This window comes from Eurosta solidaginis, chromosome 2 (assembly GCF_040869045.1).
Source record: "Eurosta solidaginis isolate ZX-2024a chromosome 2, ASM4086904v1, whole genome shotgun sequence".
Taxonomy (NCBI): Eukaryota; Metazoa; Arthropoda; class Insecta; order Diptera; family Tephritidae; genus Eurosta; species Eurosta solidaginis.
In genome coordinates this window covers 69,185,323-69,207,872 of record NC_090320.1, presented here as the reverse complement: position 1 = coordinate 69,207,872, position 22,550 = coordinate 69,185,323, and the positions used below count along the sequence as shown (strand labels likewise).

Below are 22,550 nucleotides of genomic sequence, written 5' to 3'. Positions count from 1 at the left end.
TAGGCGTGTTATGACTATAAACGCCATTTTGCTCACTGCAGTCCAGCATTCCTTCCGGCGCCTACAACTCAAACAGCTGATACCACTCATAACTACTACCTTCGTAGTAGAGTTGGTAGCAATGCTGAGCATCAGCCCCTGCCCCCGTCTTCTCCCCCCTCTTTTCCGGCAACAATCGTGCAGGTCAGGGAAACAGACTCTTAGTCCCTACTTCCGTTTGCACCGTCTGCCAGCACAGAATATATAGGTTTGCGACATCCGCCCAATCCAGCTCCTGCCTTGGGTGGTGCCACTTTTCTAGATGTTCTGGTCTCCGCGACGGCAACCCCCCGACGGGTTTCATCGCGCCATGTTGCCAGGTCGCAAACCCAAATCATCCGGGTACCCCAATGCTTGCCCAAGGACGCCCAGTCCCAGGGTCACAACAGCAATTGCGTCCTGGCCTTCCACAACCCAGGCGTAGTCACCCGTCACTTACCCCCAGAGTGGCGACGTCTCCTATTATGCACTTCAGAATCCTGCAGTTAAACTGTAATGGACTAACTGGGAATATTACGGAGATAGTCGATTTCATGAAGCGGCACAACATCCGCATTGCTGCGATTCAAGAGACTAAACTCACAGCAAGATCTGCATTGCAGACCTGCTCTGTGCATAACGTCCACAGGAAAGACCGCGAGAGCGGAAATGGAGGCGGCCTCGCGTTTATTATACACCACTCTGTGCAATATTATATATTTGATCCTGGCATCGACCGCAGTGACAATGTTTTAGAACGTCAAGGCCTATCTGTCCGGTCAGGCGATGCAAACCTAGAAATCATTAACATTAACATCTACATCCCTCCTGCCACCTGTTGCCCCAGTGGATACCGCCCTAATATTAAGGCCTTACTCACTGGCAACAATCGCATTATCTTAGGTGATTTCAATGCCCATCATGATCTATGGCATTCAAACTTGCGGGCGGACAGTAGGAGATGTTGGCGGATCAAATAGAAGAAACGACGTTCTGCACAATAAACGGAGACGCCCCCACACGTATGGTAGGAAGCTGTCGCAGCTCGCCAGATATCTCAATCGTGAGCGCAGAACTCGTAAACTGCGTCAACTGGCAGCCGATGGTAATATTGGCATCCGACCACCTGCCCATACTTATTTCGCTTGAGCGTACCGCCGACTTCATCGTCACTGAAAAACGCACTTTCATAAACTTCAAAAAAGGAAAGTGGGAAGAATATAAATCCTTTACAGACAGCCGCTTTGCTGCCGTCCCTATCCCGACTGATGCCCGCCAAGGGGAGCGTGCCTTCCGTAAGGTCATTAAATCCGCCTCGGCACATTTCATTCCCGCCGGGAGAATTCCCGAAATCCGCCCCACTTCCCGGCGGAGGCCGCAAACTTAGCGAGAGAACGTGACCTTATAAGACAGCTTGATCCAGGCGACCCCCAAATAAGGGATATAAACCAACGCATCAGATTGCTTGTGGATGAACACAAGCGGCCGAAATGGGAGGAGCACCTAAGAGGTTGTAACCTCTCTACCGGTGTGGGTAAACTTTGGTCCACCGTAAAGTCCCTATCGAATCCGACTAAGCACAAAGACAAAGTTTCCATCGCCTTTGGCGACAAAGTGCTGTCGGACGCGAAAAAATGCGCGAGCGCTTTCTGCCGACAATATATAATGCATCCTACGGTCGACAAAAATAGACGGAGAGCCAATAGACACGCACATAAACACAAATTCAGCGCGTCACCAATCACCATCACCGCTAAAGAGGTTGATGACGCCATTGGTCGTGCTAAACCATTCAAAGTAGTGGGCCCAGACGGCATAGCCATGCCGATGCTTAAAAGCCTAGGGAAAGAGGGTTTCAAATATTAAGCGCATGCCTTCAATCTGTCTCTTTCCACCTTTGTCATACCTGAGAAATGGAAAATGGCCAAGGTGGTACCGCTACTAAAGCCTGGGAAACCAGCTAACATAGGTGAGTCGTATCGTCCGATATCTCTCCTATCGCCAGTGGCAAAGACGCTTGAAGCCATTTTGCTCCCTTATTTCCAAGCAAATTTGCAGCTAGCCCCTCATCAGCATGGCTTCAGAAAACTCCATAGCACTACCACCGCGCTAAATACCATTAGCACCCAGATAAATTGCGGTTTAAATCAATACCCCCACCATAGAACAGTACTCGTAGCGCTAGATCTATCAAAAGCTTTCGATACGGTCAACATGGCTCGTTACTGCAGGACCTGGAAGGGTCTACCCATCCCCCATGTTTTAAAAGGTGGACCGCAAATTATCTGGGTGGTCGGCAGGCATCGGTGCAATTTAGAAACGAAACATCAAAACCAAGGAGAATTAAACAAGGGGTGCCACAGGGTGGTGTCCTATCCCCACTTTTGTTTAATTTCTACATATCTAAGCTACCTTCACCACCGGAAGGAGTCACAATCGTTTCCTACGCCGATGACTGCACAATAATGGCCACAGGCCCAGGCCCAAAGATCGATGCGCTATGCAATAAAATAAACGGCTACCTCCCTGATCTCTCCAGTTTTTTCGCCTCGCGAAACCTGACATTATCACCGACTAAATCTTCCGCGACCTTATTTACAACATGGACGCCCCAAATGTCGACCATTTTGAACATCCACGTCGATGGCACTACGCTACCGACTGTCCTACACCCCAAAATCTTGGGTGTGACGTTTGATCAGGATCGACATTTTGGTGAGCACGCAGCCGCAATTGTTCCGAGAATTCAGAGCCGTAACAAAATCCTCAAATCCCTCGCTGGCAGTACTTGGGGAAAAGATAAAGAAACGCTCATGACCACATACAAAGCAATTAGCCAGCCGATTACGTGCTGCGCGTCACCCATATGGTCGCCAAGCCTAAAAATCACCCACTGGAAGAAACTACAGGCCTGCCAAAATACTGCTCTCAGAATCGCCACGGGCTGTCTTCTTATGTCCCCAGAACACCATCTGCATAATGAGGCGAGAATACTCCCCATCAGGGAGAGAAATGAGATGCTGACCAAACAGTTCCTGTCGAATACCCAGAAACCTGGGCATCCCAACAGATCTTATTGATGAACCAGCACCGCCTAGCGGCTTAAGGAGTCATCTCCGTAAGCATTTTGAGGAAATACGGCACCTGAGAACCCAGCCGTATGAAGTGAAAAAACACAAGCAAGTCCTTGGTGAACTCCATAAACAGGCGTCGGACCTTTATGCCGGGAATTGCCCGGTGAATCCAGTGCTTAACGAAAATTATCCAAAACTTGCGGAAGAGGAACGCATACTCCCCAGGGAAACGCGTGTCATTCTTGCTCAACTTCGTTCTGGATACTGTAACAGGTTAAACTCTTACCTATCCAGAATCAACCCCGACATACAAAATGTATGCCCCACTTCCAACGTGTCCCCACATGACACCAACCATCTCTTCAATTGTAATGTGGAACCAACGCCTCTAACACCCCTTTCCTTATGGTCCACCCCTGTTGAAACGGCAAGTTTCCTTGGACTTCCGTTAGAGGATATTGATGACAATTTGTGATCGGTCGCGGCTATTAGGTGGGGCGAGCATTGCTACAACAACAACATTCCTTCCTGTTGCACATTTGTGATACTAAATTTCTCGTGGTAGGTTCCTCCCCGAAAACTCTATGCAAGGTGAGTCTTTCCTCGTAAAAACGGGGGCAGTAGAACATGACGTGTTCTGCGTTTTCTAACTCCGTGATACACCTTGGGCAAAGAGGATCTTCATCTATCCTACGCTTCCATAAAAAAGACTGCAAACATTATTATATGCACCTGTCTAGGTTGGGGAGAATTCAGACATTCATAGGTGAACTTTTGCAGATAAGTTCCAGACCGTTTTGGGATTGCTAAAACGCGGTAATGACCTAAAGGGGTTCGGTTTAATTATCGCTGTAGGCCAAATGACTGTGGAGCAATTCATCCTATACCGATCACAAATAAAAGTAACCCACCACAGTTCCAGTTCCTAGATATGAAAAGGACTGATGGCAGAGCTGTGGTGGGTTGAAAGAACTAGTCCGTTAACAGGTTTATGGTGGTAAACGTAGGTTAAGGAAAATCTAGACATTCGCCGCTTTCAGAACATAACTCACACTTTTAACATGATTATACCTGCGATAATTTAATGGCATTTTGTAGATAATTTGAAGACCGTTTCGGGATCATTTGAAAACTGTTTTCGGTATTGTTTCAAGAGTATCACTTCATTTATATCAGAATATTTGGATATAATTTCCAAATTGCTTCAAAATCTTATTGTAATCATATCAGTACACTTTCGGGATCAATTGGGGACTATCCCGTTTAATCGTGATTATTTCTAGATCTTTCTGGGAACGCTTTAAGATTTTTTCGGGATCACTTTTGGACTATTCCACGATGATTGCGAAATTATTTCAGAATCATTTCAGGCTTTCGGTATTGTCCTCTAGATTTGGAAATCACTTCTAGACTGTGCTTGGTCTTTTCCCCGTTATCCCCTGTACTCACTTTTTTGGCTTCTTTATCAAGGATAGAGAATGCTGAACTTACAGTGCGATTGTGAAGGCCAATGATATCAATTTCTTCGGACAATATTCTAGTAATAGATTATACCATCCCAAGACACTTTTCAGCCTTATTTGTTCCCGAAAAAGGGTCTACTTGATAGGCGAGAATATTTTGACAGCCTTTATAAAAATAAGCTCCACTTTTTAGTTGTATAAATCTTATTTGCAGCTCTTTTTACAGAATTCTGTATTTAAAATTTTCAGCCCCCATTTTTTATAATTTGCCAAACACCAATACAAAAACGCTAATACAAAACTCTTTTTTCGCCTTTGTAGGTCGCATTGACAGCTCTGGCATGCGGATTAAATTGGCTTCGAAACTTAGGCAATTCGATGCTGGTGTAATGGAACTGGGTTTGGAATACACTGATAAAATGGCAATACCACCAGGTCAAGTAGGATTTCCACTAAGTGGTTATTGCATATCTGAATGTACGGAAGTTGTAAGTTGAATGCACAAACATAACTACATAAATACGTACAAATCAAAATTTTTCAATATTATAGTCACTTCCACCCAGCGGCATCATTATTTTTGGCTCTCAACTTCATACACATCTTCGAGGTGTGCGTATTTTGACACGTCATTTTCGTGATACGAAAGAACTACGTGAAATCAATCGTGACGATTATTATTCGCATCATTTTCAAGAAATGAGAAATCTGCACTACAAACCCCACGTATTACCGGTAAGGTAGATCTTGTATAGGTCTCTTTTCTTGACTTTATGTTGAATTTGGTTTACAGGGCGATGCTTTGGTCACAACTTGTTACTACAATACGCTTGGCTATGAAAATGCGACCCTGGGCGGTTTTTCAATCAGCGACGAAATGTGCGTGAATTATATTCATTATTATCCCGCTACTAAGCTGGAGGTTTGCAAGAGTTCTGTTTCTGAAGAAACGCTGGAAAATTACTTCGTATATATGAAAAAGTAAGTATAGATTTATTATCTCTCTCTTTGGGTTAACCGAGTCCACAGTCCTTTGCTGAGCAAAGCACCAACAGCCAGCTCCAGCCCTTGTGACCAAAAACCCAAGCCAGCAATATAGAGTGGGTTCCTAGGCCGTTTCGCTATCTACGCACTCTAGGACTAGTGCTGACTTATTTCAGCGGCAAAACATCAATTGTCCTTATGATCATTTAAAATGGTCACAAAGCCAAATGTAACTATGACTATATGAAATGGTCACAACGTTAAATGATATTGACATTATGACCATCCTGCTTTCCCGAAATGCCCACAAAGTCAACTTTTTTATTTCAATTAGCCATGAAGTCAATAACTATTTATCTTATGGTCATTCGAAGTGGTCATATCTTCGATTTACTTTTTAGCCGATCGCGTGGGGTTGACTAGCGCTAAGATTGGCACATTGGAGTATCCACCTTGTTGGTTTAGCCCAGCATACTGTCTTGAAGCGTATACTTCTGCTTGAAAGAGGATGGCATAAATTCTCAGGGAAACGATATTCTCATTAGGGGTTTAAAGCCCTCGGGTATTTTCGATCCGTATATATACCATGCGATTTTGTGTGAGGGGTGGATGGTCTTTATACTTCTTATTTCCTTCCAGTTCTGCCTTGTACTTTTTTTCTTTCAAAAACTATATGCTTTAGGATATATTTGCTGGGAAGGTGAGAGATTGGGATCTCCTCTATCAATTAATGCCTATTTCGTACTAAAATAACGTTACCTAAATGTTGGCTGGATCCCCATTGCAAACCATTATGGACTTTGTGACCAGGGTTGCCAAAGTGTTGCTTCCATATGACCTTAGAGTCGAAGATGAGCCTTAAGTTTAATTCCTCTGTTATAAATGGAGACATTCCATATTATTCTCAATTGATTCCCAAATCGAAACTGCTTTTGCATCATAGGGATTGCTTCACAACAGCATGGTGGGGCGATATTTGTAATGTTGGGTTCGGTCAACGACTCTTCAACTCAACATACAATTACTTTTAGGTTTCTCCTCCCATATGTGATTTGCTGCTCTTTATTAAACCAACAAATTCCACTCAGGCAGACTAATGCCGAGTTACAACCCCCATTTCAACAAGTAAAGGTGTCTAAGTTCGGGTGTAACCGAATATTATATACTCAGCGTGAGCTTCAATTGTACATTTCATTTCAGATAAATTACTTTTCTACATAACACGTGCCACCGCCCGTTTAAAAAAAAATGTCTCCCCATTTCCTCTTACAATAAAACTTGATAAGTAATATATCATTGATTCAAAACTATTTTTCGCTAAATTACAGCTTATTATTCTAGTCTACGACCCTTTTAAATTTGTTTTATATCTAAGTTGCCGTGGTCTTTAATCGATCCCGTCCATTTTTAATAGAAATATTTTCTGCTATAGGGAAAATTTGTGAAAAAATTGCTTAGTCATAAAAGGGGCGGCGCCACGCCCATTTTTTTCAAATTTTATTTGTTCCTATTTATTGTTATGAATCCACTTGGGAAATGAAATACCATTGATATAAAGCTCTTTTTGCAACGATATAGCTTATTATTTTCGTCCACGACCCTTTTAAAAATATTTTATATAAAAGTGGGCGTGGTCCTTAACCGATTTCGTTAATTTTCCTTCAAAGCATTCCTTATAGTAAAAGCAACCTGTTTGCCGAATTTTGTTACGATAGGTTTAACGATTTTTGATTTATGATTAATAATATTTGTAAAATTGATTTTATCACAAGTGGGCGGTGCCACGCCCATTTTAAAAAATGTTTACAAATTTTTGTGAAGAGTCTCAATATCAGTCCACTTGTCAAATTTCAAAATTCTGGGTGTATTATTTACTAAATAATCAGGTTTTTTGTGTTTTCCAAAATGTTATATATATAAAAAGTGGGCGTGGTTATCATCCGATTTCGCTCACTTTCAATACCAATCTATCTGAAGCTCGTGTACCAAATTTGGTGGAGATATCTCTATATTTACTCAAGTTATCGTGTTAACGGACAGACGGACGGACATGGCTCAATCAAATTGATGATTTTGATATATGGAAGTCTATATCTATCTCGATTCCTTTATACCTGTACAACCAATCGTTATCAAATCAAAGCTAATATACTCTGTGTGCAAAGCACGCTGAGTATAAAAAAAAAAAAAACTTCTGAACCACTTTGGTTTTTGATGATTACTTAAGGTTTCAGCAGGACGTACATGGCTGAGTGGAGATCTCTTTTTGTCGGCTGCTGTTTGAAAACGGCAACTCAGCAAACATTTAAAAAATGCAACAATTTTTTTAAAGAGTACCTTACCTCAAGAATTTTTTTAGGAAATACCATATCTCAGCATGAATAAAATACATTTTCAGCTTGAATAGGACGTTGTTGTTTAATTTTTCCGACTGGCCTTATTTCCAGAAATCGTCACGACTTAGCGCAGCTCTACGATTTTCCAAGATTTTGGAAAGCCTTCTCATTTTATACTATACTAATGACTAAAAATAGTTTTATGGCTCTAAAAACTAAAAGGTTTTGTTTTTAATTTCAGGAAAGAGCATCAACGAGGCATAAAATTAAACGGCGCGCGTTCAAAGAACTATCGCTGCATCAAATGGACGCAACCGCGTGTTGACCAGTTATATACCATGTACATACAGGAACCGCTAAGTATGCAATGCAACAAATCGGATGGCTATCGTTTTGAGGGGTACAATTGGGAGGGAGCGCCCGTAACACCTGTAGAAATTAAGATCCCAATGCATGGCAAGTTATGTCCTAATTACAATCCATTATGGTTAAAACCACTTGAAAAGGGAGCATGCGATCTACTTGGAGAATGTATCTATTAAGCCTGAGATTACTTAGTATACTGACGGCACAAAAGTGTTTCTTGTAGTTTTAAGATGTAGGTACATATGCGATATGTAGGAGAAATACACCGAGGTACTTAATCTTTATATGTATGTATTTAAACTCCCTATTTGTAAGCGAAATATTTTGTGGGGAGCAAATTAAGCAAAAAAAAAAACCATTATTTAATTACAATGAGCAGTATCTACAGCTGCAGCCAAAAAGCTTTATGGAATAAAAGGAATTCTTAGACTAAACATACTTTATATAAAATTGTTTGAAGATTGACCCAATTATAGAAAAGTGTTAATGATTCTTAATTGTAAGACGACTTCGAATTGTAGACGATACCGACTGAGATTATAACTGTTTTTGCTTTATATACAAAAATTTTGCTGTTGTTCTTGTAGCAGCTCTAGACAGACTTCCGAAGGTTTTTGAGAGTGTTATCGATTTTGATAGCTCTTTACCGGATAAAGATCCCCCAAGAATTAAACAAGGGGTGCCACAGGGTGGTGTTCTACCCCGATTTGGTTTAATTTCTACATATCGAAGCTACCTTCGCCACAAGAAGGAGTCACCATTCTATCCTACGTCGATGATTGCACCGATGGCTGCAGGTCCCGGCCCACCCATCGATGAGCTATGTAATATAATAAACAACTATCTCCCTGATTTCTGCAGTTTTTTCGCCTCGCACAACCTTACATTGTCACCGATCAACTCATAGGCGGCCATTTTTACAACATACACAAAACAAATGCCGACCATATTGGGCATCCACTTCGATGGCATTACGCAACCGACTATCAAAAATACTGGGTGTGGCGTTCGATCAGGATCTCAATTTTGGCGAGCATGCAACAAAATCCTCAAACCTCTTGCCGGCAGCACTTGGGGTAAAGATAAAGAGCCGTCATCTCCGCAAGCATTATGATGAAATACGCCGTCTGGGATTTCAGCCGTATAAAGAAGAACACAAAAAGGTCCTCTGTGATATCCATAAAAGGCGGTGGACCTCTATTCCATGAATTGCTCGGCGAACCCCGTATTTAGAGTTAAATACCCTGAGCTCGCAGAAGAGGGAAGCGATCTCCCTAGGGAGACGCGCGTAACTCTAGCTCAACTTTGATCTGGATACTGTAACAGGCTAAACTCTTACCTATCCAGAATCAACCACATGACGCCAACCATCTTTTCAGTTGCAATGTGGAGAGCTCTCCACGAACGCCTCTAACACTCCTTTATCTGTGGTCCACCACTGCGAAAATTTGGTTTCTTTGGACTATCGTTAAAGGATATAATGACAATTTGTGAGTGGTCTCACCTACAAGCAGTAGAAATATGGCAGTGCACAGTACATAAGTGAGTTCTATTTAGTTAATCTCTTCACAAAACGTTCAACGCCATCAAAAAAATATAATGCGATTTACCTCTTAGGAGATTTAGACCCAGCTTTCCTTCTAATTTGCTTCGTGCTACATATTTTACGGCGATTCCGAACGGCATCTGCAAGGCAGATGAATTTTCACTGTCAAGTTTTTCTTGGGAGAAATACACTCGGAGTGCTAGCCAAACCACTGCCGAAGGGCGCATTGTACAGGTTTACAAGTAGGATATGTTTGAGAAGGAAGCAACTCCTTTCTCTTTCTAACACACTGCCGTTTGACAATTCGGTCAGTGTCAAATTAGCGTGGAACCCAGTAGAACCTGCGTGGAACATGAGGTTGATACTGAACGAAGTGTCAAAATTACCCGGGTTGCTGTCGTCGAAAGCGACGCAGGGAAACAAAAAAATGAGCGGAATATGGGTTGCTGCGATGGTAAATTTTTTTTAACGAATTTAGTATGAAAATGTAAAGTGCACCTATATGGGGCCTACAAAAAATATACAAAAGTCTTAAATTGGGGTATTTATCTGAGGACGCGTAGTTATTCCAGCATCAAGAATGCAAACACGGGTGCTAACTTTTTCTACCCGTTCAAAAGTTCTCCACGAAAAACAGTTTGAAACCGTGATCGACTGCAATAACCCGTCCAAAAATGTGGAAAGAGATATGAAAAAACGCGTTTTGTCCTGGTATCAATAATCCAAAAGCGAAAAAGTCATCAAATTATTGGAAGCGAGGCAAAAACGCGTCTAATAACTACCTCCCCCGACCGTTTTGGTAGTGTTTTAGCAATCGTCCTCCGTAATAAAGTCTCACAATTTGTTAACTAAAATGGTCCAAAACATATGAATTTTAAAGAGAGATGTAATTAAGTGCTCGTTTGAAAATAGATAAGAGTATTTTTCTGTGTATTTTTTAGGCATGCTTAACCAACGAACCGATATCATTTCGTTACGATAATTAACGTTAATAAACGAAACAAAGTCATTTCGTTTCGTTTATTAACGTTAAGAACGTCAAATTAACGAAGTGATTTTGCTTCGTTTTCTGCCATATCAAAACGAAATCAAATCGTTTATGTTGATTATTAATTTCAAACTATGCTGGCAAAGCTGATTGATGGCGGAGTCATTAAAGATGAAGGCATTAGCCAAGCTGATTCCAACTTTTCTCATGAATTTTGACAGTACGAACATTTCTCAGAGTATTTTGACATTACCACCAACGAATTACACAAACAAATTACATGGAGTTCGTGTGTATGTCCGCTCGCTGTTAGCACCTTACTGGCTTCACCATGGCTATAGCATTGCCAGAACAATTCAAACTTTAAGTATCACGTTTTTGTTAACGTTTTTACCGTTAACGAAAGCTTTTCGTTTCGGTTAAAAACGAGATACAATTTATCTTGATAATTTCTTTATCGATAATATTTCGAAGTGTTTCAACGGAAACGGTGGAAATTTTTTGATAAACGATTAGCTTAACGTTAAGGTGCATCCCTGGTATTTTTACAATTAAACTTCTACGCAGTTTTCGTTAGCGGCTACTACACTTTTTTTGTACCTATGAAGTACAACAGTGCCAAATCATGCCAAATAGGATCCACAAAAAACGAACAAAAACAAGCATTTTTATCAGGTGAGCGTGGCTGTGTGTGTGCGAGCTGCTACATATCCTACTTGTAAACCTTTCCAATGGACAGGCGACTCTTTTTAGAAAATATTTTTTCTAAATGAAAAAACTCTTTTCAAACGCCATAAGTTAAAAAAAATCTATGATTTTAATGTCCCTGACCTTAAGCCCCCATTACTGACACTTAGCATAGACTTGACTTGACTTGGCGTAAACTTGGCAACTTAGCCACGATTATGCTCCACTTGGCGCATAAAATCTGGCATCATAATCAGCGTTGAAATTTATTTTTAAATAAATGTCTATTTGTATGACAAAATGTCAAAATGAAATGGAAACAAACAAATGGCATCTTAAAATGTAAACGTCACTTAGAACTTACATAGAAAATCAAAATTCAACAGACTTCTAAGTCAAGTTAAGTTTTGAGTAATCAGTAACATGCAATGTTCATTTAACAGAACTGTAAGTGACAGTTCGCAAGCCAAGTCAAGTCTAATGCTAAGTATCAGTAATGGAGCCTTTACTCTTTAAATGTATCCGTAAAATGTATGTAAGAGCATACAAATGCGTATATATGTACATAATGTTCGGTTTCGTCCAAACTGAGACTTCCTTATTTGATTTCTATTAAATTCAATACATACGATCTCTTTCCAAAAAAAAAGTTTCTTCATAAAAATTCCGAAGTACTCACTTGGATCGAGTATACTCGCTACCTTTCACATGAGTACTAGCATCGATACTTTGATCCGAGTATTTTATACGAGTACTTTTCCTAAAAGTTCTATCACTATGTACGGCTGCGACAGGAATGCGAGTCCGTTTTGCCTCTTCCTTCGTTTTGATTGATATGAAAAAGTCATAGGCCTTGGTATTCCCGCATTTTTTGTGGTGCTGACACCAAATATTGATCGAAGAGTAAAGCTGGAGACATTGGTGCTTTATCGGTAACCTTATAACAGCTGATTCGACCAATCTTATGAGAATCAATGCAATCGATTATTGGTGCCGCTAAGGTCGTAACCGTATCGTAGCCAACCAATTGGGTTTTGGTTTACCATCGTAACGATAAACAGCTGATTACGTTAGGGATACGGATACAGCGATACGACATACGGCACCAATGACTACGGCTTAAAGGTGTTGCAGGCGCAAACTTCGGTGGAAAGCAGCGGAGCGTAACAAAATTCTAGTAGGTCACATCCACCACACCAAACACTTTAACACAATTTTTAACATAATTTAAGCACAGAAATACACTGATAGGAGTTTTAGAGAGTAAAATTTAAAATTTTGAACACATTAGCTGAATAAAAGGTGTACAAATAATTATTAAATAACAAATACAGACAGTGGTAGTTAGCAAATTCTGCTGTGGTAAGTGGTCAATGTGACCTACTAGAGGTTTTGTGAAGCTTGCTTCACACGATTTTTTGTCCCTGCAACATCTTTACTTTTCGATAATCTTTGGTACCATTAGAATGAGCAGCACCAATTATACCCACATTCGAACGAACATTGGAAACAGTGATGATAATCATGGTACATTTGTACTTGTTTTGGTACATTTCGTTTCCCGAAAGTTTGGTACTACATTGACATATTTGGTACATTTTTGTAGAATACAGCACTACACTTCAAGTAAAAAAATGTTTAATTTTTCAAAGAAAATAGATAGTTAAGTTGTTTTGTTGCCGAGCACAATTTGCCATTTGCAATTATGGACCATTTAAATATGGATATGAAAAATAGCATAACTGATTCTAAAATTGTGAACAAATTTTGCATCAATACAATTAAAGCACAAAAAATAATCAGGCCTGTTCTGAATTCCTACTCGGAATGAAAAGTAAAACGACATTGATTTCGACTCGGTTTCTATTTGGTGTTCTCAATTCCGATTCTAAAAAATCGATTCGAAGTCGATTTCGAATCGTTTTCATTCCGATTCGGTAACCAGTTTAATCAGCTGTTTTTGTTTATGTGTTTTGGTTTAAGTATCATAAAATTTTATTTTAATTAAAAAATGCCTGCAGATATGGTTTTTGATGCGCAGACGCAAGAATACGTGCTATTGTGCGTGCGAATCGTAAAATGCGCTGGATCGGAATTCAGAACAGGTCGACTTCATTTCGATCAGCATCGATTTGTTTGCCTAATAGATTTCTTGATAGAAGTTTTTAAAGAAAGATTTATTATGCCAATTTAACTCAAATTTAAACAAAAAATACACACAACTCTTCCAAATAAAATGAAGAATTTAAAAAAAATTATTTGAAAGACAAATATCGCAACATTTGTGTATAATCTGCCAATTAATTTTCATTCCGACTGCTCAGAGGCAATACTTTTCAAACCGATAATTTTTGGTCGGAATCGAAATTGAGAACACCAATCCATTTCGATTCCGAAAAAATTGATCCGAATCGGAATCCAGAACAGGCCTGAATAACTCAAATAACAGGGCCAGAAAATTATAAATCCATAATTGCATTTTGTCAGAGGAATTTTTACTCTCTAATAATAGATGAAACAAATTATATATATATTTCAGAAAATTTGGCAGTTTCGATTCGACGTTTTGATAAAAAGTGCATTGATAGATTTTTAAATTTGATACCTTTGGTCGATAATAGCACGGAGGGTATTTTTAATGCCATTATTAAATCTTTGAAAGACCATTCAATACCACTTGAAAAAATTATTGGTTTCACTGCCGACAATTGCTCGGTTATGATGGGAGCAAAAAGTGGAGTGCAAGCAAGGCTGAAGCAAGTTGTTCCAAATCTGCATGTTAATGGATGTGTTTGTCACATTTTAAATTTAGCTTCAATAGCCGCTTGTGATGTATTTCCCAACAAAATTGATAAATCTTAAAAAGACGCAAACTTTCATTTTTGTAACATCCCCCTTAGGAGGGCAGACTTTAAGAGTTTTCAAGCACATTTCGGTACAGAAATGCATGTTATACTAAAGTGCGGCCCACAAGGTGGCTTTCTAGACAAGCAGTCATGGATAGAATTCTTGATCAATGGGATTCAAATCGGAGTATTTTGCTCCGCTCTTACCTCCTACTACATTTTTTATCTTAAAGGTTTATTTGAGTCGAGTTGAAAACTAAATAGTATTACTACCTTTCTTTTGGTTGAAGTTTTCAATACATATGTACGAATGAAAAGCTGATTGTATACAAGTGACGATTGGACGAAATGATTGTTCGTGTCTTAAGATATGTTTGTTCACATTTTTCGTATGGAATCAGAATAGAAGGGGTAAAATGCAAGCAAAAAATGTGTCCGGACGCGGTCTGTTAATTCTGCCTAAATTCAACATACTGCTCTTCTTGAAGTTTTATATAAAAATGAAATACGTTGTCAGTGAGGTCAGCTAACCCTGTTTTGCGATAACAGTCGCCAATTGGGAGCACCAAGCGAGGTCAAAGCTTCCTCCAACTGTCTATCCAAACTCATTGAAGGTCTTCTCTTTCCTATGTTTACAAATTGCCGAAGCGTATTCGTTCATCCGCATAACATGACCTAGCTAGCGAAGCTTTCTATCGTCATATCTGCGAAAAGCTCATATAGCTCATCATTATACCTCCTTCGATACTCGCCGTCGACATCACGGATAGGACTATAAATCCTCCGGAGAACTTTTCTCTCGAATACTCCAAGAGCCATCTCATCTTCTCTCGACACCTTCCATCATTCCGAGCCATACATCAGGACAGTTATGATGAGTGACTTATAGAGCGGGAATTTTGTTCGTCGAGACAGGACCTTACTTTTCAATTGCTTAAAGAAGCACTTTTTGGCAAGACTTATTCTCCGTTTGATTTCTAGGCCGACATTGTTTTTGCTTTTGATGCTGCTTCCCAAATAGACGAAATCCTTCATAGTCTCCAATTTTGAATCCGTCAACAGTGACGTGGCTACAAAGGACACGATGACAGCAAGTGCTTCGTCTTGTCCACATTTACTGCAAGACCCACTTGTTTGCTTCTTTATCTTATACCAGCTCTTCGCCTCCATGTTTGAACACCCCGGCGGGTATCCTGTCATTACTTGGCACCTTGTGATTTTCTAGCCGTAATATTGCCATTCTCACTTCGCCAAAGTTGGATGCCGGAGCATGTTTTTCATCATCGGCAATGGGGGTATCGGGTTCGTCTTCCCCCACACTCTGTACGTCAGTTACCAGGTCGCCATTATCATTCCTACAGAAATCTGCCCCGGTCTTGAAACCTTCTGTCAGTAAAAGGGTATGAAAATGTATGATAAACCAAAAATAATAATAATATTTTTCGCGATATGTATCCGTGGAGATAGAGCCCACTTTTCGTCCAGAATGTTGTGTGCTAATGGGAGCATTATTTGGTAATCCTACACGTTCTAGGCCGACTCCATGTGCATCTGGTAAGGCAGATAACTTTTTTGCTGAGAAACTTTTCATGACGAAAACACAATCGAAGGGATTGCCAAGTCACCAAATCAATTTGATATTAGTTGTTCGCCCGCTTTCAAAAAGGAAAAAAGATATACTCCGAAAATTTTATTTTTACTCCGCCGTAGTCGTTTACTCAGGTAACAGTTTTAAATACTCCGAACACTGGTAACGAAATATGAGAGAAATGTAATAAATCTAAACACTTCAAAAGCGTTACGTCATCAAACTTTTTTTTCAAATTCGATTACAAATACAACAATTCCGGAATGCGAGATCTTTGCTGATTTGTTTATGGTGGATATTATTCTATCAAACCATGATACAAAAAAGAAGGTAGTTCCACTCGAAACATTTTTGACGTATTTGGGGATTTTTGAAGTTTCATAATGTTTGTTGTTTTACCAGAAGCGTTGCCATAAAATGACAATGCTATATGACAGACAATCATGGCGGAACGATACATTAAAGAATTTTATATACACTTTTGTAGTAATTTATTAAAGAAAGTAAATTTGAATGATAAAACTTGTTGTGGGATACAAAGCTTTCAGCAGAAAGTATTTTAAGTGGTGAAACAAATAGTATTGTGCCTTTAGTTATGGGCTTGTTTCCGAAATCTGAATTTGATAAAATAGAGAAAATTATTCTGAATTTAGAGCTTTAGCAGAGCATGGAAAGCAAGAGCCTTAAAAAATTCAAGAATTTAAATATACGCAGATTTTTGGGAAGAATTAAGATCAGTTAAAAATAAATTAAATGCGGAAATGTTTTCCAATATTTATAGAATAGTTCAAGGCATATTGTCGGTTACACATTCATCCACAAACGTAGAAAGGATATTTTCTATACAAAATTTAATTAAAACTAAGTGTGTTAGAAGGTTTCCTGACTAAAAACAGTTTTTGGATAAAGAAGCTCTTGGTAAAAATTCACATCCGAAGATTTTTGGTACATTTTTGGATGATTTGGTAAATTTTTTTTCCTCGTTTGGTACAAAATGAAAAAATCCATTTATCATCCCTGATTGGAAACAGCAGCAATGCAAGACTCAGAGGAAGAGCGAGAGCGACAGGTAGCCAGCGGCAACTCACAGAGCGCATTCTGCATAGAGATTAACTTAACTTGCAGGTCGCTGACTTGTCGACGTAAACGATTTCCTTCCTCTATTGATGTTTTAAGCAGACGTAAAATTGTCTCTTCATTGCCTTTTAGCACAGCAATATCACACACTAACGACTTCAATGTTTTTTCGATATTGCACAAATTATCGTGATTGTTTTTGTTTAGTATATCATCACTGAGTGAACCAGCAGACAGCAAGGGCAGGTCATTTACAATACTCGATGACGTTTTGTTAGTAGATGATGATTTAAGAGAGCCGGGCGGCGATCGAATCGCCCACGACGCTCACACGCACAAACTTTGCAGTAAAAAGCACCTTTAGACTCTCTTAAAAAGTCGAATGCACCCTCCAAAACACGCACACAGGGAAGATGAAAAAGTTCCGAACACTTAGCACATTGAACCTTAGGTTGAGTGCGCTCAACCCTAAGACCACAAATACAAGGCATTAGAGTAAAACAAGCAACAAAAGCGATTAACTATGTCACAGTACATATAGGAAATATAACATCGTTGCAGAGCGATTAGAAAACACGTCCGGTCAGCACGACTGTTCACATTGAATTGTCATGTTCTCGTGGAGTTAGTTCCAGTGGCGGACTTCAATAGCGAGAAAGCACGAAGACCCGTTTGTGTGCAATTTTTTTCCTAGTCCATGACCCATTTCTAGGCTGACTTCAGTAGGGACTGTTTTCCCTACAAAAATTTGGTCACAAAACCTAGTCACGCCCATGCAAATGTGACTATGAATATAACCTATGACCGTAAAATTACTAGTCAAATGACGTGGAATGACGAGAGCGTTTTTGCAGGGTTTAACCTTCCTTTTTTGACAGAAATCGTTCGGTGATCTATTTGAACATATTGTGACGAATATTAGTGACACTAAGTGATACTCACATCACTAGCATGATGCTAAGTAAATGAAGCCAAAGTAACAATAAAGCAGGCAGTCACTTGTATCTACATAAACGAATCAATCATTATATCTACACATATGTACGTACACGCAGCGGAGAGAGGCGCACAAACACATAAAAAAAAAAAATAAATGTAAGGCGCGATAACCTCCGAAGAGATCTAAGGCCGAGCGCCTCTTCCAATTTGCGTCGTGCTCCTCTTGATTTTCCCTACAAATTGGCCGGACGGGACCTACATGTTTTATGCCGACTCCGAACGGCATCTGCAAGGCAGATGAGTTTTCACTGAGAGCTTTTCATGGCAGAAATACACCCGGAGCGCTTGCCAAACACTGCCGAGGGGCGACTCCGCTTAGAAAAATTTTCTTCTAATTGAAAAATCTTATTTCTAAAATTTTGATGTTGCTTTGCCCGGGGTTTGAACCCAGGGCATACGGTGTGGTAGGCGGAGCACGCTACCATCACACCACGGTGGTCGCCTGAACACATACAAACACATACATATATAAATTATCTGAGATGCTCCCAAAAGTAGGCAATTATCTGTGGAAATATCACTCACATATACACGCGCACATGAGAAGCTATAACGTGCACCTACCTGTAGTTATGTTATAGCTGGTAATTTTATAGCTGGTAGCGAATTCAAGAAATAGAAACCCCTAGAGACATGTCAACGAGGAACCAAAAAGTATAAAAGCAGCAGCAGCTGAGGCCTGACGAATCAGTTTGATTTAAGCACACTATCTGTCGAGAAGTGGAAATGTTATTGTGAAGTACTTTAATAACGGCCAGTTTCCATTATTGAATATTGGAGTTATTTATTCAACAGTTTAGCGATACGAACGTTAGTATAAAGTTGCAAATAAGCGGAATTGCACTAAATTCGTTACAATTGGTGTCAGAAGAGGAATTGTTGAATAAATGCCAGAGTTGCAGAGCACAACAAGGACATGGCGAAAATAAGTGAATTAAGAATCCAGCAACTGAAAAAGGAGTGGGAAGCCCGTGCATTGAATACAACCGGCAATAAGATCGAAATTCAAGCACGGATACGAGACGCTATGGAGTCGGAAGGAATTAATGTTAACAATGATGTCTTTCATCCTGATGGGGACGAGACAACAACAAAAATTGAAGGGAAAAACGAAACATCGCGCACAGTTAGCAGCACAGACTTGAACATGACATTGGCTGCAATATCTGCACAAACACCGACAATAACATCCAAGCTGGAAACACAACTGGCAGAACAGAAGACGTATATGGTATACCATCTGCAATCCCAGAAGACACGTTTAACATCCAAGATGGAATCACAGGAGGCACATATATCCGAAATGTCGCAAATGTCATCCCTACAGGAAGAACAGAAGACATATATGACATCTTAGTTGGCTGAGCAGTTGAAAGCACAGGAGGATTGCATATCCTCGCAGCTGGAGGCACAGAAAACAAAATTCTCATCGCAGGTCGTGGTTTTTAGTAAAAGACAAGATAAAATGGAGGCCGAGATGGATGCTTTGAAAGATCGGATTCAGGAGTTACAATTGAACCGTCCAATCACTTCAACGTCTACTCTGAAGGTAAAATCCCCAACGTTTGATGGTTCTGTTCCTTTCCAGGTATTTAAGCTCCAATTTGGACCAGCTGCAAAGATATTACAGACCATCCCAGAGTACGAACGTAACAAATATGAAGCATTGATGGCCGCTGTAGAACGACGGTACGGAAGCGAACACAGGAAACAGATCTACCAAATAGAATTGCAAAACCGGTACCAAAAAGCTAACGAGACTTTGCAGGGGTTTCCCTCAGATGTTGAAAGATTGGCTCATCTAGCAAATGCGGACGCGCCCGTGGAATACACTGAAAGGGTAAAAATCCAGAGCTTCATAAATGGCATACGAGATGTGGAAACGAAACGAGCTATATATGCGAATCCAAAACTAACATTTTCAGAAACGGTATCGCATGCACTGACTCAGAAAACAGCCTCACTTTTGAGTAAGCCAGCGTACAAAGCTCATCGCGTGGAAGTGGAAAGGCCAGACTGAGTAGACACAATTTTGGAAGCACTGAAGGGGTCACAACAGAAAAATGATGGAGTTGTGAAATGTTTCAAGTGCGGCAACTCATGTCACATTGCATGTCATTGCAGCACCGGTTCTAATAGTTCCAACAATGTGGGTGGGCGTAAACGCAGAGATGAAGGAGATGAGCAAATCTCCAAATCTACTCAATCGTTAAACTAAAGCGAGTCAGCCGCAAGGGGCGACAGCTTGCTCCAGCAATTGGATGCCCCATAATCTCTATCTCACAATCTTACTGTCGGAGGACATGTGGATGGAATGGAACGTTTACTGACTGTAGATACGGGTGCATCTCATTCCATCATTCAATCAGATTTAGTCAACAAGAAGATAAGACCATTGCTTGGAGCAAGGTTACGTACAGCCACAGGAGAGGACACCCAGGAAATTGGAGAAGTAGCATGTGAAGTAGCAATTGGGAACGTCACGGTTCTACATAATTTTATAGTGGCAGATATTGTTAATGAAATCATAATTGGAGTGAATCAGTTGCGATGAATACCCTTCAAAAAACGCGAGTACTCCATAAATAATGTAAGGAATACTCCTTTGGGAGTATAGGAGTGTTCCAAAACTAATCTGTATTCATACAAAAAATGTGCTCCAATTAACATTGCGATGTCCTAGGAGAGGAGTAGGTGATCCCACTCTCGCTTTGTTTGTGAGTATTCCATAGAGTACATACGTGAGAGTACTTTCCAAAGTACTTTCACTATAGTACTCCATGGAGCACCCACAGAGGATCATATGCCAAAGTACTAAAGAGGAATTGTGTCGGAAAGAATTATCGGAGTGAATTTAATTTAAAATGAAGGTAAATGAAGAGGGGCAATACAAGTTTTATATTTTTTACTACGAATATTCTTATGTTATTTAGCATTTGCGTGAATAAAGAAACTAATTTCCGTCTTTCAGTGAGTTTTACAGCTCCGGCTCACGCTCAATTCTCACGGGAATGCTCTGGATCATTGAGAGACTTGAGAAGCAGATGTTGTGAAATTTTCGCACACGTGAAATGTGATAGGCAGATGTCGTCGCGAGAGGCTAATCAGCGACATCTATTTTTGAAAAAGTAGGTATATTAAAGGCCGCGATGCCAACCTAAAAAGAAGTTATTAACAAATTATCTGGCTCACAAATTGAACCAGACTTCTATCTGGATTTATCTGGCTCAAAACGTTGTTGTTGCATTTACATGCAAAATTATTTATCTGGCTCAGGATTTTGCCACCGGATGATAGCTAATATTTCTCTATACTATAGTATGTATACATAAAACCAGTGCGCGGTTGCATTTTATCAAAGTTACCACAGTAAAATTTTATTATCAGTTATTACTTTTTAAATAAAAACGAGCTCTATGCCAAATAATTGTATATTCTTTAGAAAACACAATACGTGAATTTTTGATATACAATTATATTATTTAATTTGTCGATATTTCGACTTCAGTCTGAAGTCATCATCAGGACTAGGTACAAAAGAACAAACATACATATTAAAATCATAAAAATACATATTTGCACAAGTACAGAACTTACATTGTTGAATGCAATATGTCGACTAGTTCAACAAAAATATAAGTTTACGAACAGTGCAAAGAAAATAACAATAAAATGTAAAGAACACAAAGCCGTTATCATAAACAAAAATTGAACATAAGCAGAAAGTTATATAATTAGTAGTGAGCGCCGCTCAAGTGATATCAGCTGCAGCCTGCAGGTGAACTCTTTGGTAAACAGTGGGAGAAGCTCTTATCTATTATTGTTGTTGTTGTTGATCAGCTGCCTAAAGGCAGAGGCAATACCAATTGTATCAGATTTGAAGTTCATGCGTTTGTCGCTGGGTGTGTTTATGATGTGCAGCATCTCTAATATGTAGCGTTTGTTGTTATTCCTCTCTTGCTGTAGAATTTCTACATTTTCTAAATTGGGAGAGTGTCCAGTTTCTCTGCAATGCTGTGTTAGCGCCGTTTTTCCATCATAAGGGTTGTTGCGATTTTTAATATTCGTTTTATGCCCGGAAATCCTCATTTTTAGTTTCGATTTAGTAGTCCCCACATATACTTCGTCGCATACGTGGGACCCGTCACCATTACATAGAATTTTATATATCAAGTCCGATTTCTCATATTTATCTATTCTGCTCTTGGTATTACTGAAAATTTGTCGCAACGTATTATTTTAGGTAAAGGCTAAATTACATTTCTCTTTGTCATAAATATTTGAATATTTTATTCTGTTAGACAGGCCTGACACATATGTAGTCATCCACTATGCCTTGTCTACCGATTGTTAACATTGAGTAGTAATACTCTAAATTGTCTTCGCCGATTTTACGTTTACGCTTAGTAAGTGATTTATGCGTTTCAGCTGCGTTGTACGTTGTTGGAAAGTCAATTTGAAACGCCTCGCGAAATTCCGACCATGTTTGGAAAACTGACTGTGTATCAAGCCAACGTTTGGTCATGCCTTTCATTTTATGCTGCACCGCAATCAGTACTCTATCTTCCTTCCAGTTAT

General features: G+C 39.7%; 1 protein-coding gene across 2 annotated transcripts in view; it reads left to right on the top strand.

Annotated features, from left to right (window-relative positions):
- Tbh (Tyramine beta hydroxylase) overlaps positions 1-8,692 on the top strand; it is a 94,760-nt gene extending 86,068 nt beyond the window's left edge. For both annotated transcript variants that reach the window (XM_067769540.1, XM_067769539.1), the window contains 4 exons: positions 4,877-5,043; positions 5,108-5,290; positions 5,349-5,536; positions 8,117-8,692. In XM_067769540.1, the coding sequence (XP_067625641.1) occupies positions 4,877-5,043; positions 5,108-5,290; positions 5,349-5,536; positions 8,117-8,417 (839 nt within the window). In that variant the 3' untranslated portion in view covers positions 8,418-8,692. The remainder of the gene's footprint in view (positions 1-4,876; positions 5,044-5,107; positions 5,291-5,348; positions 5,537-8,116) is intronic.
- Positions 8,693-22,550: the final 13,858 nt, after the last annotated feature.